This window comes from Prionailurus bengalensis, chromosome A3, assembly GCF_016509475.1.
Source record: "Prionailurus bengalensis isolate Pbe53 chromosome A3, Fcat_Pben_1.1_paternal_pri, whole genome shotgun sequence".
In the NCBI taxonomy this organism is placed as follows: domain Eukaryota; kingdom Metazoa; phylum Chordata; class Mammalia; order Carnivora; family Felidae; genus Prionailurus; species Prionailurus bengalensis.
The window spans coordinates 27,115,818-27,134,005 of NC_057354.1; the positions used below are offsets into that span (position 1 = coordinate 27,115,818).

An 18,188-nucleotide genomic window follows, 5' to 3' on the forward strand; every position below is an offset into this window, starting at 1 on the left:
ACATTTGGACTTTTCACCCCAATCTGCTATTATTTACAGACTCCTTCCATAAGTGGCTGCTTTTTGTGTTTGCCCAGAGTTTTCAGTGGTAATCCGTGGGAGGCAGGGGCTGTCGTGGTGGGCCTGCTCCAGTTTAGCCTTCATTATCTCCTTCTCTTTCTTAATTTTAATGTCAGTTTTTTCCCTTTGAGATACTTTATTTATTTTTGAAGATGTTATTTTTTGGGGCACCTGGGGGACTCAGTCGGTTGAGCGTCCAACTTCCGCTCAAGTCAGGATCTCACTGCTGCTTGTGGGTTCCAGCCCCGCAGCTGTGCTGACAGCTCATAGCCTGGATCCTGCTTCGGATCCTGTCTCCCTCTCTCTCTGCCCCTCCACCACTCGCGCTCTGTCTCTCTCCCTCTCCCTCTCAAAAATAAACATTAAAAAAATTTTTTTTGGGGGGGGGCGCCTGGGTGGCGCAGTTGGTTAAGCGTCCGACTTGAGCCAGGTCACGATCTCGCGGTCCGTGAGTTCGAGCCCCGCGTCGGGCTCTGGGCTGATGGCTCAGAGCCTGGAGCCTGTTTCTGATTCTGTGTCTCCCTCTCTCTCTGCCCCTTCCCCGTTCATGCTCTGTCTCTCTCTGTCCCAAAAAATAAAATAAAAATAAACGTTGAAAAAAAAAATTTTTTTTTCTTTGAAGATTTTATTTGTAAGTAATCTCTGCCCTCAATGTGGGGCTTGAACTCCCAACCCGGAGATCAAGCGTCACATGCTCCACGGACTGAGCCAGCCAGGCGCCCCTCCCTTTGAGATAATTTTTAAACTTACAGAAGTAACAAAAATAAAACAAGTTACAGAGAGTTCACCCAGCTTTCCCATTTGTCAATATCTTGCATGATAGAGCCCTTATCAAAACGAAGAAATTAACCTTGGCCCACTACTACTGACTAAAGGACAGAGATTGTTTGGATTTCACCAGTTTGCACTCCTTTTCTGTTCTGGGACCCAGTCCAGTCCTCATGTCTCCTTACACTCCTTCAGTCTATGACAGGGCCTCAGTCTTTCCTTCTCTTTCATGACCTTGACACTTTTGAAGAGGCCCAGGCAGCTATTTTGTAGAATATCTGTCAGTTGGGGGTTGTCTGAAGTTTTCTCATGATCAAGTTGAAGCTCTGCACTATTGGGAAAAATATCACAGAAGCGACGTCACGCCTTTCTCAGTGCGTCTTATGGGGGGACGGGGGGGGGGGTGGGGGGAACCTGAGGCTGGTGACCCTCACCTTGATCACTTGTCTGAAGTGTTATCTGCTGGGTTTCTCTGCTATAAAACTACTGTTTTACTCTGCATGATGATTAAATGTGTTAAGGGAGATACTTTGAAATTATGAAAATAGCCTGTGTCTGCTTAAAGTTTAATGCATTGAATTTAGCATCCTTTAGTCGGTCATTCTCTCTTTTTTTTTAATGTTTATTTACTTTTGAGAGAGAGAGAGAGAGAGAGAGAGAGGGCGCGCGCGCGCGCGAGTGGGAGAGGGGCAGAGAGATTCAGACACTGAATTCAAAGCAGGCTCCAGGCTTTGAGCTATTAGCACAGAGCCCCACACCGGGCTGGAACCCACTAGCTGTGAGATCATGACCTGAGCTGAAGTCAGATACTTAACTGACTGAGCCACCCGGGCGCCCCCTAGGGGATCTTTCTCTTTATAGTAATGGGGCACCTGGTTGACTCCGTCTGAAAAGCATGTGACTCTTGATCTCGGGGTTGTGAGTTCAAGCCCCGCATTTGGGTGTAGGGATTACTTAAAAAAAAATCTTAAAACAATAAATAAATAAAATGGGGTACTTATGAACCTGATCCCACTGGGCTGTGGAGATATTGAAATGAGGTACCACAGCAAAAGAGCCAGCACAGGGCATGACGCATAGTAGGTATCTTGGGATGGGGACTGTCATGGTTTGAGGACTGAACTGTGGGAGAGAGGGCTCTAAGTGCAGGTTGGGAGGTGACAATGTGGGAAAAAGAGGTGCTCCGAAGGCACTGGGTGGGGCTGATCGCAGATGAATCCCTGCAATTGTCTGTGATCAAGAAGCTGGGCACAGAGTGGGGTTTATGGAGGCCAGGACCAGCCTGGGACAGTGCCCAACTGGGCCAGCTTTCTGGAGGCAGTGTCCTGAGATAAAGGAGGCCTCCTTAGGCGAAGTCTGGAGGACAGAACGTCATGGAGAGGCCGTGGCAGGTAGCACTTACCGAAGGGTGCCGAGGCCCCGGTGAGCTTGTGACCAGAGCCACTCTCTGTACCCCCTTCCAGGGCTAGGGACTGGGCCGCCAGGGGATGGCAGCAGCCAGAAATCTTCCCAATACCGAGCTATCTGCAAGATTATCCCAGAAACGCTCCTCAGCAGGGTGAATGGAGCTGGGCCCGAGTATGGTGTGCCTACGTCTATTCACCCATCGTCTCATTTATTCAACAGGTTGTTATTGAGCACCAACGGTGTGCCAGGCTCTGTGCTCCACAGGGTGCACACAGCCCAGAACAAAGCAGCCCGTGGAGCACCTCTTCTGGAGAAAGGAGACACGGCGGACAAGGAAACAAACAAGATTGTTCCGGGGATAAATTGTTCTGCAACCAACTACCCCAAAACTTAGCTAAAACAACACCCATTTTATTTCTTTATTTATTATAGATATCCTAACTTTTATTTATTTATTTATTTACTTACTTACTTATTTACTTACTTTAAATTTACATCCAAGTTCGCATATAGTGCAATAATGACTTCGGGAGTGGAATCCGGTGATTCACCCCTACATATAACACCCAGTGCTCCTCCCAGCAAGTGTCCTCCCTAATGCCCCTTGCCCATTTAGCCCATCCCCCCACCCACAGCCCCTCCAGCACCCCTCTGTTTGTTCTCTGTATTTAAGAGCCTCTTTTGTTTTGTCCCCTTCCTTGTTTGGGTATTATTTTTGCTTCCCTTCCCTCATGTTCATCTGTTTTGTACCTTAAATGCCACATATGCGTAAGTCATATGATACTCGTCTTTCTCTGACTAATTTCGCTTAGCCTAATACCCTCCAGTTCCATGCACGTTATTGCAAATGGCAAGACTTCATCCTTTTTGATCGCCGAGTAATACTCCATTGTATATATATACACCACATCTTCCTTATCCATTCATCTGTCGATGGACATTTGGGCTCCTTCCATACTTTGGCTATTGTCGCTAAACAACAGCCATCTTATTACATGTCATAGATTCTATGGGTCAGGAATTCTGGGAGGGGTTGGTTGGGTCGTTTTTCTGTTCCCTGTGGCATCAGCTGGGGTCTCTCAGGAGGGCTCAGCTGGCTGACAGGCTAGTCTGAAGGATCCAGTGTAGCTTCACCCCCACATGAGTGGCTGGAAGGCTGAGCTCAGCTGGAAGTGTCATCTGGACTGACTACACAGGGCCTTGCCAGCGTGACAGTCTCATGGCAGGCTCACAGGACGGCTACTTCCTCCAGACTGAGCGCCCCGGGAAAACCTGGCAGAAGGCTGCATGACTTTTCATGATCTAGCCTTGGAAAACAGAGCATCGCTTTTGCTGTAATCGGTTGGTTAAAATAGTCACAAAAGCCCATCCAGGTTCACATAGAGCCACCTTCTGATGGGAGGAAGTGTCAAAGAATTTGTGAGGCGTGTGTGTGTGTGTGTGTGCGCGCGGTTATTTTTAAAAACCGCCATGAGGATCAGAAGCCTCTAAGTGCATGAGAGGTTAAGCAACTTCCCCCAAGGACAATGACAGATGTGAATGGGGAGGACCTCTCTGAAGAGGCAACAGCGGGCTTAGCCCTGAAAGACAAAAGGATTTGTGGGGCACAGAATCTCAGGCAGCAGGCACAGCATGTGCAAAGGCCCCCCGGGGTCAGGAATGAATGACTGGAAGGGGACCAGAGGACAGCAGGGTAGATGAGGGGGAGTGCAGGAGAAGGAGGACTCAGGTGGGAACCACACCTTACTGTGCCTCGGAAGCCGTGGGAAAGAAATGAGGATTCTTTTTAAAGATTTTACTTTTTTTTAAATTTTTTTTTTTCAAAGTTTATTCATTTTTGGGACAGAGAGAGAGACAGAACATGAACGGGGGAGGGGCAGAGAGAGAGGGAGACACAGAATGGGAAACAGGCTCCAGGCTCTGAGCCATCAGCCCAGAGCCCGACGCGGGGCTCAAACTCCCGGACCGCGAGATCGTGACCTGGCTGAAGTCGGACGCTTAACCGACTGCGCCACCCAGGCGCCCCCGCAGGAAAGTTTTAAGCAGGCAAGCAACAGGCCCTACCTATGTTCTAGAATGGTCCTTCTGACGGCTGTGTGGAGAACATGGGGCAGACACTGGGAGAAGCAGGGAGAACCAGTGGGGAGGCTACTGCAATGTGCAGACGAGACATGATGGCAACCGGGGGGGGGGGGGGGGGGGGGGGGGATGGGCAGAGGTGCGTGGATTTGGGGACCATTCAGGGGTTAAATTGGCAGGACTTGGAGATCCGGTGAATGTGAGTCTGTTTGTCCGTGGGACGCTCTCCAAGGAGCAGTCGGTGCTTCCACTTCGTCCAGAATTCTAAAACCAGCCGCGAGGACAATTTTGAAGGTTAAATAGGAGCGCCTGGCTGGTTCGGTTGGAAAAGCATGCGACTCTTGAGCTTGGGTCGTCAGTCTGGGCCCCCAGTGGGGTGTAGAGATTATTTATATAAATAATCTTTTTAATAAATAAATAAATAAATAAGCTTGCTACTCCTTAAAATGGGAAGGAAATGTCCCCCAAATTACTCCGGGGCCATGATAGGAGACCAAGGCTGTGGGACTCTGGGCAAATCACTCTTCACTTCTCTGGGTCTCCCTTTCTACAATAAGTGTGTTGGGTTCAGTGATACCTTGGGGACCTCCCAGTTCTGACTCCTCTGTTTAATTGACATAGAAGAACTCTTGGGGCGCCTGGGTGGCTCAGTCGGTTGAGCGTCCGACCTCGACTCAGGTCATGATCTCACGGTTTGTGGGTTCGAGCCCCCCATCAGGCTCTGTGCTGACCCCTTGCTCAGAGCCTGGAGCCTGCTTCTGTGTCTCCTTCTCTCTCTGCCCCTCCCCTGCACGCGCTTTGCCTCACTCTGTTTCTCAAAAATAAATAAATGTAAAAAAAAATTTTTTTTTTTAATTAACATAGACTCTAGTCCAACCTGGTAACTTTGAAACTGTGCGCGTGCCCTCCCTCCTCACACGTTCACTGGGAGACGCACGCAAAGACGTTCAGAGCAACACCACTAGACAATAGCAAAACTCACGAAACAACCCAAAGGTTCATCCACAAGAGATCAGATAAATAAATCACATCGTGGAGGACTATGCAGCTAAGTCTACACCCACCAACATGGATGATTCTTGTGTAATTTATGAGCACGTGACAAAACATTGCACGTAGTATGATTCTATTTACATAAAAGGCAAAAACCAGGTAAGATTAAGTAATAACGTATTTCAGGATGCAAATTGGTGCACGTGTGGAAAAAATAAAAGAACAAATGACTAATTAACACCAAGTTGAATCGTGACAATGTGTTGCAGGGAGGGTTGGGGTTTGTATCTAGAGGGGCACACAAGGGCCTCAAAAGAATAAGTCTGTTAGGGTGCCCGGGGGGCTCAGTTGGTTAGTAGTCTGACTTCAGCTCAGGTCATGATCTTCTGGATCGTAAGTTCAAGCCCTGCATCGGACTCTCCACTCTCAGCGCAGAGCCCGCTTTGGATCTTCTGTCCTCTCTCTGCTCCTCCCTGGCTTGTGCATATGCTCGCTCTCTCTCCTTCAAAAATAAATGAACATTAAAAAAAGAAACTAATCTTTCATTTCTTAAAAAAAAATGTGTTTTTTTTTTTAATATTTAGAGAGGGACCAGGGGTAGGGGCAGAGAGAGAGGGAGATACAGAATCCGAAGCAGGCTCTAGGCTCTGAGCTTATCAGCAACAGAGCCCAACGCGGGTCTTGAACCCACCGTGGGTGGGTTCGTGCCCTGAGCCTAAGTCGGAGCCTAAGTGGGATGCTTAACCACCTGAGCCACCCAGGCACCCCATCCTAATCTTTCATTTCTTAAGCAGAGTGGCTGGTACTTGAGTGCTCATTATTACCTTCAAACTGTATACATTGGCCAATATCTGTTTTTCTGTATATATAGTACATTTCACAGTTTTTGAAACATTTCAAGGATTTGTCCAAGATCTGCTTTTATAGATGAAGTAATGAGGCCTCAGAGGGGGTTGTCACAGAGCAAGGAAGAAAAAGGGGATGAAAGAGTTGGGGAAAGGGTAGCTAATGCCCTGATAGGAGCAAGGGCTGAAGGCGGATATATCTGGATTCCAAGCCTGCGGCGTACCTGTACACAAACATTCACAGACACAGAAATGCTCTTGCAAAGTGCGCACAGCTCTAGCCACCTGCAGTTTCCAGATAGTCCGCCAGAGGCCGCCAAGGCACCAGCTTTCGCCGCCCGCGGTACGGCTCCGACGGCCCTGCTTGGTTTCTCACCGGCGCTGGCGCACTTCTGGATCTTCCCGCCAGGGGGCGCAAGTGGACCGAGGAAGGCCGGAGCCAGCAGGGCGCCCGCGTTTGCTGGGGCGCGGAGTTGTTCAGCGGCGTGCGGGAGTGCTCTCATCTACCCAACTTTCCCTACCACTGGCAGAACTTGGGGGCTGTAGCTGAAGAAACGAATAACACCCGTAGAATTGATTCTGCTGCGCCTCTTGCACCCTTGCCTTCAAGCTTGGATCCTGTGGCGCCACCCCCTTTGTGATTATTTTAAAGTTTATTTATTTTGAGAGAGTGTGCGAATGGAGGAGTGCCAGAGATAGAATCCCAAGCAGGCTTTTGCACTGGCTGAGCGGAGCCCACGCGGGGCTCGAACTCATCGTGAACCCGAGATCATGACCCGAGACAAAGCCAAGTATCTGTGGCTTAAGGGACTGAGCACCCAGGTGCCCCTCCCCCTTTGCATATCCAGGGGAGAATCTAGGTTTCATGGAACCTAGATTTTTGCAACCTAGGCACAGTGGTTTGCAAATTTTACAAAACACACACACACACACACACACCATGAACATGTTTCTAGGACTCTTTCCAGGCAAGAAGACTTGAAGTTTAAGCTTCAGTAATTTCATGAAGCTGCCTCTACTTATACCTATGCATACTTATTTCCTGTCTTCCTCCACTAGAACGTAAGTTTCAAGAGGGCAAGGATTTTTTATCTAAATTGTTAGTTCCTGCAGCCCTGTTAGTTCCTAGTACATGGTAGGAGCATTATAACTATTTGTTGAATAAACCAGTTGAGGCTGGCACAGTTTTCCAGGTGGAGATGACAATAGCCTAGCCTGGGGCTTGAGGAGTGGATGGGATCAGGATGATGTCACTGAAACCTCTGAACAATGACTGGAACACCCATTTTAAAGCTGAGGATGTCGAGGGCCTGGAAGGTGCAGCAAGTGTGCGGTGACAAGTGGCATGGGGCCTAGAAGCTGAGTCTGCCTCTTCTTGCCCCTCTTGGCCTGCAGGCACTGCCCCATTCCCCTGTCCCCAGCTGCCCCTTGCACAAGCCCCTGATGCAACCCTGTACTAGCCCAAGGCACCCACCTTGGGGGCAGCGCTGGGAAAGAGATTTTGCAAGAGCTGGGGCAGGAAGCACCAGCCAGGGCGGGTCTGGGAAGATAAGGGCTCCCCCTCCAAGCATGTGCGCCTCCAGGCCTTCTGGTTTCCTCTTCCCTTCCCTTCCCTTTCCCGGACCCTGGCCTGGCCATGACTCACCTCCTTTCTCTCCGGCAGGCAGCCGTGCTGGGATCATAGGCCCGCCCGTCCCAGGAAAGCCTTGCTCTGTATGACCTCTGGCGGTGGAAAGCCCTATCTGGCCAGAAGTTCCTGGACCTCAAATTGGAGTAGCTGGCACAAATAAAGGTTATATGGCTGAGCTTTTCAGTCTCAGGAGACAAAAATGTGGGGGGTACCAGGGTACCTCTTTATTAAGCCAACTCTGAGCCCTGGGCAACTCAAACAGGCAGGTGCAAGGTTGGTTGGTTGTGTGTGAAGCACCCTTACTTCTGCAGAGGGAAGAGTGTGCATCCAGAGGTAAGGGCCTGGTGATCCCTCAGCCTCGGAAGGAGCAGACATTTCCACAGATTGGTTGGTCTCTACCTGCTTCGAGACCTGGGTCTAGCTATGTGACCTGCCTCTCACAACCGGCTCCCACAGAAGAACCTGCACCCACAGCACCTCTTAGAGGTCAAGAAAGCCTGGGCCATTTCCATCTTTTGGGGCTATAATTCGATTTTTTTTTAATTAAGAAATGCCAAAACACGGGTTGCAAAAATTGTGATTTGCGTTACGTGTCTTGCATTTTTCCAGCTTACACATTTCAAACAAAAATATATAATGACCAGGTGTGATTTCGACCGGAACTATGATGAAACGGCCCAACCGGATGTCCTATGGGAACCTGAAACCCCTCATTAGCCTTGTTTGGACCAACCTGATTTCTGAAAAGCCCTCTAAGTCAGTGTCCTGTCACCTCTCTGATTGATGCCTCCACTTTACTCAGCTGAAAAGTAGAAATAGCAATAAGCCCGTAAAGCACCAACATACACTAAGTGTCCACTATGAGCCAGTCACGATGCTAAGCTTTTTATATACTCGGGTTCACCTGATCCTTGGTGGCAAGGTTCTGGATCCCCTTTTTCAGATGAGAAAATGGAGGCTGAAACAGGTGAAGTGATGAGCGGCAAGGCTGAGCCCCAGGCTGATCCAGCAGCCTCCCAACTGAAATGTTAGCCTATTATTATCGTTGTTGCTGTTGTTTTGATTGAAATGAGCATGATAGCACTTCTCTGGTACAGCTGTGAGGAGGGCTAGATGACGTAAATTTTAAAAGACCTTGGTATGATATCTGGCACATAATAAGTGCCCTATAGATGTTTGTTAAATTTAAAAAAAAAAAACAACAACAAAACTTCGAGTCTCAGATCCACAGCCATGGACAGGCAGGGTCTAACGCCCAAGACACCGTCCTGGTGTTTCTCTGTGGTTTCTGTGCCTGCTCCTCCCTGCACCCTGTCCGGGAGGGGGGTTAAGGAGTTAATGGTTTCCCAAGCAGCACTGAAAGGAGCAGGGTTTTGCATCTGACACCCACCCCCCCTCCAACACACCCCACAGAGCAGGGTTTTGTGCATACACAGAGCAGGTTTTTGCGTGCTACACACACACACACACACACACACACACACACACACAGTCACGACGGCCCCTGGTCGTGTCCCCCCACCCCGCCCCCGCCCTGCGAGGCGAGCCTGATGCAAGCCCGGCGCCCGCCCGTTCCCAGGCCCGGCTGCAGCTGCGGGCGGAGGGGCAGGGCGGGGGCGGCGCTGTTTGTCTAGCGCGGCCGTGCCAAGGGCGGCGGGCCCCAGACAGCCAGGCGCCTCCGTACACCTGGGGATGCTCAGGTTAAATAGCTCCGCATTCCTCGGGCCCAGCTGATGGAAACGCTCCCAGGCCGCCGCCGAGCCGGCCTCCAGATGGGCTGGGCCCCGGCCAAAGGGGAAAAGAGGGAAACGTGGAAGCCAGAGTGTGCCTGAATGGCGGGGGAGGTGGCCGAGGCCCCCGCCACAGCCCCTTCCTCCCCTGGAGGAAGGCCCTCCCGTGTGGGAGGACACGCCCACGTGCCCGTGGGTGGGCTTGCGGGGGGGGGGGGCGCACACGGGAGGGAGTGGGTGCACACGTGTGCCTCTGAGGACACTCCAAGGACACACAGGCGACAGTTAATAATGATAATTTATAACTACCAAACACTGCGTGCGAAGCGCTCCATTCCATTTATTCTCTACAACAATTCTGAGAAGTCGATGCCACAAAACAGCAGCGGGGTGGGGTGTTGAGCGGGGAGTAGCAAAGGACATGATTTACCTCCAAATGCCGTGTTCTTTTTTTTTTTTTTTTTTAATTTTTTTTTCAACGTTTATTTATTTTTGGGACAGAGAGAGACAGAGCATGAACGGGGGAGGGGCAGAGAGAGAGGGAGACACAGAATCGGAAACAGGCTCCAGGCTCTGAGCCATCAGCCCAGAGCCCGACGCGGGGCTCGAACCCACGGACCGCGAGATCGTGACCTGGCTGAAGTCGGACGCTTAACCGACTGCGCCACCCAGGCGCCCCCCCCCCCCCCCCCCCCGTGTTCTTTGATTAAGTCCATAACGTGCTCCGGGTGGGAAGGTACCTGGCTCAATGTTAGTGCTCAATGGGTGATAATCTTTCATTGGCTGCTGATGCTGTTCATCCCTTCTGAGCCTGTTTCTTGTAAATTGGAATGCAGCCGTTAGCCCCACAGGGATCCATGGGATCCGCTATGTAAAGAGTGGAGCATGGAACAGGTTCGTGGTACTAGGTGCTGTTTACTTTATTCTATTTATTGGAAAATGTATTAATAGGCCTTACCCTCTGGGGGACAAGTTCTTTGCCCTGGCAGGGGGCTTGGTTGTTCCCCCGGAACCCACGTGGTAGGGATACTTGAGGGGTGGTGCCCCAGGGCCTAATAATTGCTCCCAGGGTGGGTACTTGAACTCCTGAGGGAGGGTTTGCCGGAACACAGCTGCCCACACCTCCACCCCAGACCAGTGGAGGCCTAGGAATGCCAGCCGGCCTACGGAACAATTACACACTTAGAAACCCACAGTGCGGTTCCACATCTCTGGGACACACAAACCCATCCATCAAGCCAGACCCATGCAGAGATGCCCATGATGCATTTAGGCAGAACACACAAGCCCAAATGGCTGGCGGCTGCACACACTTATCTGTAGAACACATGTGCTCACATTTGCCCTCCTGCACGCACCCCCGTGCACATCCTTATCCACACTCCCAGGCCTGTACCCCAACAGATGACCCAGCCCCGTGGGGGAGAATTACTAGTTGGCTCTTGTCTCACACACACACACACACACACACACACACACACAGGGCCACCCCGTGTACAAACTCACACATGTCCAGGCAGATAGTCCCTTGCGAGTGACACCTTTTTCCTGCTCCGGAGCTAGGGACGGACTCGCCCACTCCTTGGCCCACACGGGAACCCTGGGGGAGGGAGAGACGTTTGTCTGAGCTGTTGGCATACCCAGGCCAGGGTGAGGGGGCCAAGTCCGGACCCAGAGCAGGTGGCTCAGCAGCTGTGCCCAGGCTGGCCCTGCCAACTTGCTCACCCACTTGGACAAGCCAGGAGCCCCAGGGCAGCCTGCTACAATCCAGGGCTAGGCGGCCCAACAGGGAGACACCTCCTACTGGGAAATGGGGTGACAGAAGTCCTACCTCAGAGGGGCTCTGGGAAAGTCTTCCCTTTAGATCTCCCCTTCCTCTACCTCGGGTGAAGAGGGAGGTGGCCCAGTGACCTGGTTCTCCAACTTACACGGTTTGTTTGAATACTCAACCCGGAGGGGGACTTAGTAGGTTGATCTGCATTTTAACCTCCCCAGGTGACCCAGGTGGCCCAATGACCACTTGGCAAGACTCTAGAAGTCTAGAGGATTTAATTTTATGACACTGGGGAGCAGGGAAATGGCCAGTGATGGGAAAAGAACGGACTTTAAAGACACCGGAAAACACTCAGTTCAGGTCGGTAAAAGCGACAGTCCAGATGTGGCCTTCTAGTCCCCCTCCCCCCTCCCAGCACCAGCTGGGAATGGGGTCAGGGGTCAACCCCCTCCCTCAAGGCCCTCCCCTGAGTCCAAGAAGTCACTGCAACTGTACCGCAGTCTAAAGTATTTGTTTAATAACAACAACAACGAAAACAAAAACACCCCACAGAACTATTGTAAAACAATATTCTCGGTGATCATTGTAATATACAATACAAAGCAATTAATTTCCTCAGAAATCTGAGAAGCACCAAACGTGACCATTTTTTAAAATGTTTGCTTTTCAAAAAATAGAAACACACGGGGGGCCGTCCCCCAAGTCTCTGGTGGCTGGTTGGTGTAGAGGGGAGGGTCGGCCTGCCCTCTCAGTCCGCCAACCCTGGGCTGCATTCAGCAAGCGCCCCACGGTCGCTGATCTCAATCTTGTTCCTCCCCACCTCCGGCGAGGCGCTCGGTAGGATCAGAGAGCACGAATTCCTCTCGCTCCCTGGAGGGCTGGGGTCTGCCAGTCCTTGAGGGAGGCGCTTCAGCGACACAAAATGCGATCGTCCGCTGGAACACAAGCCGCCTGTGGGAACGAGAGAGAAGAGGTGAGACGGGCAGGTTGGAAGGGACGAGGCTGCAAGCCCTTCCCCAAGAGAAGCGTTAAGGGAGCGCTCTCTCCGATCTCGCGTAGGCAAGTAAGTGCCCGAAAGGAGGGCGACGACCTCGGGCCAAGTTTCCCCCCACCCCGGGCCTCAGTTTCCCCATCTGCAGAAGGACAATGCTCTCGTGCTCCAGTTCGGACCTCACCTCGGCCGCCAGAGCGCTGATCTCGCCGTTGAGGGTGCTCAGCGGAGCCCGGGCGGGGAGCCCCCGGCCCCCGGGGGTCCCGACTTGGGATTCCGAGTTCAGCTCCAACTCCAGGTCCCAGATGTAGTCGATGACGTGCTGGAGGATCTCCACCCGGCTCACCTTACGGTTCTGGGGGAGGGTGGGCACCAGCTCCTTGAGGCGCGAGTAGCAGCCGTTCATGTCGTAGAGCAGCACATTCACCTGCTGCTCGTCGAGCAGGGCAGGCAGGCGCGCCCCGGCGCCCCCCGCGCAGCGCGAGATGGCCACGCTCTGCTCGGACAGACAGCGCACCACCTCGCCCGCGCCGCCTGCGGTCTTGCCGGCCTTCAGCGCGCAGCTGGGGCCCGCGGCGGCCGCGGCGCTGCCAGTGGCGACTTTCATGATTCTGGCGTCGGAGTAAGAGGGAAACGAAGCGCACAGAGGACGCCGGGCGAAGGTAAAGAGAGACCCCGGAGCAGGGAAGAGACGGTTGTAGAAGGCGAGGTCTGAGCCCCGCAGCCCACATTTTATAGAGACGCCGGGCTCTCCCCCGCCAACCCAACACACCCCACTAGAGGCGGGCTCAGGGGGTTCAAAAGCAGCCAATGGGAGATCTCAAGGCGTGGCCTCGAGCGCCTCTGGGTTCCGCCTCCTGCTCTGCTTGTGCACCCTCGCGGCCTTGGAAAGGGAACCCGAGTCTCAGCAGCAGAGAGAGTGGGAGGGCACGGGGCGGGGTGGCTAGTGGAGGCGAGGGCTACCTTGGGCTCCTCGCGGAGGAGGCTTTGCCGACAGGAAAATGACTTTAACAATCCGTTTTCTCAGGTTCATTTTCTCACCTCTCAGCTCCCTTTTATAGATGGGAGAAACTGAGGCCCCCGTGGGGAAGGGGCTGGCTCTGGGTTATCTAGAGAGCCCTTGACTAGGGCCTGGGCTTCTGGGAGCCTGATCTCCCGGCTCTTTGGACCAAAACTTAAAGCGGGCCCCCCTTCACACACTGCTTCCCAGAGCTGGTCTCCCTTACCCAATTTCCAGAGAAAGTTGCTGGTTAATGTTTCTGGGACCTTTTTTTTTTTTTAATACCCAGGCTCCTCGGGCTGGGAGCAATTAATTCGAGAAAGTCTTCCTCTGGCATTGGGGGCTGGTCCTCCGGGACACGAATTAGATAGAAGGAGCCCCGAGGGGTCTGCATCCCCTGATTCTACCCTAAGTTTGCATCGCCCTGCAAAAATTACCCATATCTGCATCAACTAGTTATTTTTGAATTTTTCTCCCTTTTTTGGCTGTTTCCTGTCCCCTCCCTCCCCCCCACCCCCAAGACCTCCGATCAGGGTCTCCCTCCCACGGCGCGGCAGCTGCGGAGCTCGAGTCTCCCCCCCCCCCCCCACCTCCCGGGCGGGTCTGTGTCAGCGTCTGAACAAGCGGCTCAGACCGTTAGACGCCAGGCCTGTGACGTCACCCATTCATAAAACCGGGACGGGCTGTCAGGCTGGCGCCGCGCGGGCGGTCGCCATGGAGACTGCAAACCCGGCTAGAGCGCTCCCCCACTGAGCCCCGCTCGGCCAGTCACCTGCGGACCTCGGGCAGGCGGGAAGGCTGGGAATGCGCTCCTCGCGGGCGCGGTCGCTGGGAAGGGTCACCTTACCTCCCGGCTCCACACCTGGGAATCGCCCCACCAGGCCCACACCTCAGATCACTGGGACGTTTCTTCACCTCCTTATCCACCCCAGCTTCCCCTCCCGTCTGGGGAGAGTTCTGATCCCAACTCTGAAGCTGGGTGAAGTTGGTGGTCTTCGGCCCTCTCTGATTCCTAATACAGTATCTGCCTGGTATTTTGATAATAATGACAAAGGTGACGGCTTATTGAACTCTGAGTTCGAGTCGGGCACTGTGTACTTCACCGTGTGTGAGGCGTTTGCCCTTATCGTCTTCTGTAACCCTGGCCCCAGCTCTCAAGTGGGGCTCTGTTGTTTTTTTGGAAAGGAAGAAACTGAGGCTCAAAAAGCCTCCCAAGAGCCATGGCTATTGTAATGGCTGCATTATTATAAGAGGGGCACTTTATTGTAATGCAATCCCTTCCTGCCGGGGTAGGCAGTCTGCTCCAGAGGCCTAGATTGGCCAGAGGCGGGGACATGGTGGATTACAATAGCCACCCAAGGGCACACAGCTTTAGCAGGACTAAAATACTGTGCCCACCAAAGACAGAATTGATATTATGGTCCCTCCCCACCCCCCACCAGCAATTAATTCACTGGGCATCGGCCGGTTTGCTTTTCCCACAGAAGTCTAGGGGAAGGGCCAGTAAACCCTGGCTTCTGCCTCCACGTGGGGAAACCAGGAAAACTGATCAGTGAGACCAGCTTCAAAGGAGAGACACATTATTAATTAATTAACTGGATTCCTCATCCCCTTTACCACCCCTCCCCCCAACTCTCCAAAGTCCCTAAGCCTTGTTTAGCAATCTTCTAATGACCAGAGAGAACTTTTTGGTGTGCGAAACAATTCCTGAAGAATTGGAAGGACAATGACTGGCCAGAGGAAATTACAGTATTATTTCATTACCTAGTGTTTATTAATTGACGGATCAATTCTACCTGCTGGCATTAATTCCAGAGAAACCTACACTCACAGACACAAAGATATCTGCTCAAGGATGTTCACTGAGGTGCTATTGGCAAGAGGGGAATTTGAAATAACCTAAATGTCCACCAACGGGGGCATTATGTAAACTATGAATGGAACATATACACTATGAATGGAACATCAGTGCTGTGGAATGGCCATGCAGCAGACAGGAAGTATGGCTGAGAGATACCTTGATTCTGCTGTTGGGAAAGCAAGTGTGAGACTGGGGGTCAAGGTAGGACCTCTTGCATGTAAAAAAGCAAATATATTGCTCCCAAGTACAAGTGTATCTGGAAATGAATGTTTAAAAAGAGAGGAAATAGGGGTTACCTGGCTGAGTCAGGTCACCAGTCAGCGGAGCATGTGACTCTTGATCTTGGGGTTGTAAATTCAAGCCCCATGTTGGGTGTAGAGATCACTTAACAATAAAATCCTTAAAAAATATAAAAATAAAAATAAAAAAGAGAGGAAATCAAGCTCCAGGAAGAATTTCAAACACAGTGCTGTGTGATTTCTCCTATATCAAGTTCTAGAATAGGCACAACTAATCTATGGTGAAAGAAATCAGAATGATGGCTGCTTATGGGAGGTTGCCAAGGAAGAGGTGTGAGGGAACTTTCTGGAGTGATGGAAATGTTCTATATGATGATGAGGTGTGGGGTACACAGTGCATGAATTAGTCAAAACACGCTGAATTGTATACTTTGTGCATTTCATTGTATTTAAATTGCACCTCACCAGGGGCGCCTGGCTGGCTCAGTCAGTGGAATATGGGACTCTTGATCTCAGGATCCAGCCCCAGTGTGGGGGTAGATATTACTTAAAAAAAATTCTTTTTAGGGGGTGCCTGGATGGCTCAGTTGGTTAAGCGTCTGACTTCTGCTCAGGTCATGAACTCACGGTTCTTGAATTTGAGCCCTGCGTGGGGCTCTGTGCTGACAGCTCAGAGCCTGGAGCCTGCTTTGGAGTCTGTCTCTCTCTGTCTCTCTCTCTCTCTCTCTCTGTCCTTCCCCCGCTCATACTGTCTGTCTCTCAAAAAATGAATAAATGTCTAAAAAGTTTAATTTTTTAAATTAATAAATAAATTGCACCTCAACAAAAAATGTTAGAAAGAAAAAAAAAAGATAAATAAACATCAAATTCCTGACATGACTCACCACTGTGAAGAGGAGTAAGGGAAGGAGAACAATATGAAGTAGGAATTTCACTTTTACCTTCACATAGGTGTTTCATTCTTAGATTTGTCCTTAAACAGTGTTATTGAAGTGTAATTGACACATGCAAACTGCAAATATTTAACTGGTACATTTTTTTTAAATTTCTTTTTAAAAGTTTATTTATTTTGAGAGAGTGAGGGAGTGCAAGAGAACGAGTCGGGGAGGGGCAGAGAGAGAAGGAGAGAGAGAGAATCCCAGGCAGGCTCCAAGCTATCAGCGCAGAGCCCAAGAGCCCAATGTGGAGCTTGAACTCATGGACGGTGAGACCAGGACCTGCGCCCAAGTCAGACACTTAACCGACTAAACCACCCAGGCGCCCCTAACGTGTACACTTTGATAACTTTCGACACAAATACTGCCCCTTGTAATCCTTCCCTCCCTCCTCTTCCACCTAGTGCCCAGGCAACCACTAGCTTTCTCTATAGATTAGTTTACATTTTCTGGAAAATTCTATATAAATGGAGTATAGGATATACTGTGTATATACTCTTTTCTCAAAAAAAATTTTTTTTAAATAAATAATAAGTAAAGGCTTTTCAGCCTCATTTCTTCAACTCAACATAATTAGTTGGAGATTCATCCATGGTCATTCTTCGTTATTGCTCAGAAGTAGCGGTGTGTGGATATGCCCCAATTTGCTTATCCATTCGCCTCCCTCGGACGTTTGGGTTGTTTGGAGTTTGGGGGTAGGACACATAAAGCTGCTGTACGTTTGTGTACAAGTGAGTCTATGAATCTTTGCTTTCATTTCTCTTAGGCAAATACTTAGTGAAATGACTGGGTCACAAAGCAGGAATGTATGTAACTTTACAAGAAGCTCCTAAACTGTGTTCTGGAGTGAGTGTACCATTTACATTCCTATCAGGGGTGCTGAGAGTCCTGTTCTTCTGCGTCCTCTCAAAGAGGTGGTATGCTCAGTCTTTCTCAGCCATTCTAATAGGTGGGTGGTAGAAGCTCACAGCGGTTTTAATTTGCATTTTCCTAATGACTAAGGATGTTGAGTATCTTTTCATGTGTTTATATGCCATCCATATATCTTCTTAGGGTCATTCACTTCTTTTGCTCATTAAAAAGCCCATTATTTTAGATAATTGTAGACTCACCTGTAGTCATAAGAAATAATACAGAGAGGGGCACCTGGGTGGCTCAGTTGGTTAAGCATCTGACTTCGGCTCAGGTTACGATCTCACGGTTCATGGGTTCGAGCCCTGCATCGTGCTGACAGCTCAAAGCCTGGAGCCTGCTTCGGATTCTGTGTCTCCCTCTCTCTCTCAAAAATGAATAAACGTTAAAAAAAAAGGTTTTTTTAAATAATAAAATTAAAAGAAATAATACAGAGAAGTCTCTTCTAGCCTTCACCCAGTTTCCTAAGGGTATCATCTGGCAATACGAAATCACAACCACATCTCACCAGGTTTACACACATTCATTTGTAGGCGTGTTTTTAGTGCTATGCGATGTTATTACATGTGCAGATTCACACGACCACTACCACAGTGAAGACAGAACAGTTCCATCACAGAGACCCCCATGCTACCTGTCAATCTTTTGCCTACTTCTTTTTTCTTTTCTTTTTTTTTTTTTAAGTTTATTTCAGGGAGGCTCCCTAGAGGAGGTGACTTATCCTCTGGGCATTCTGTATAGGAAAGGCACAAGAAGAAATGGGCTGAATGACCTGTGAGGGCACTGGTGTCTGGACACATGTAAAACTTTGACAATTTGAGGAGTCTGTTGGCTGTGGACTAGTTGAAAGGGCCAGGGCTCAGGCTCCATCAGCTCAGGCTCCAAATCCTTGCTATACCGTGTGACCTGGAGGAACACCCTTCACCTCTCAGAGCCTTCTGCTTCCCCACTGGCAAAATGGTAA

The 18,188-nt window shown here is 50.6% G+C and overlaps 1 protein-coding gene across 1 annotated transcript; it reads right to left on the bottom strand.

Annotated features, from left to right (window-relative positions):
* Positions 1-11,781: 11,781 nt before the first annotated feature.
* Positions 11,782-13,717, bottom strand: ID1 (inhibitor of DNA binding 1, HLH protein). Its single transcript, XM_043602648.1, has 2 exons — positions 12,462-13,717; positions 11,782-12,237 (listed from the first exon to the last, which is right to left on the bottom strand). The coding sequence occupies exons 1-2, from the start codon at positions 12,882-12,884 to the stop codon at positions 12,196-12,198; spliced, it is 465 nt and encodes a 154-aa protein (XP_043458583.1). The 5' UTR covers positions 12,885-13,717; the 3' UTR covers positions 11,782-12,195.
* Positions 13,718-18,188: the final 4,471 nt, after the last annotated feature.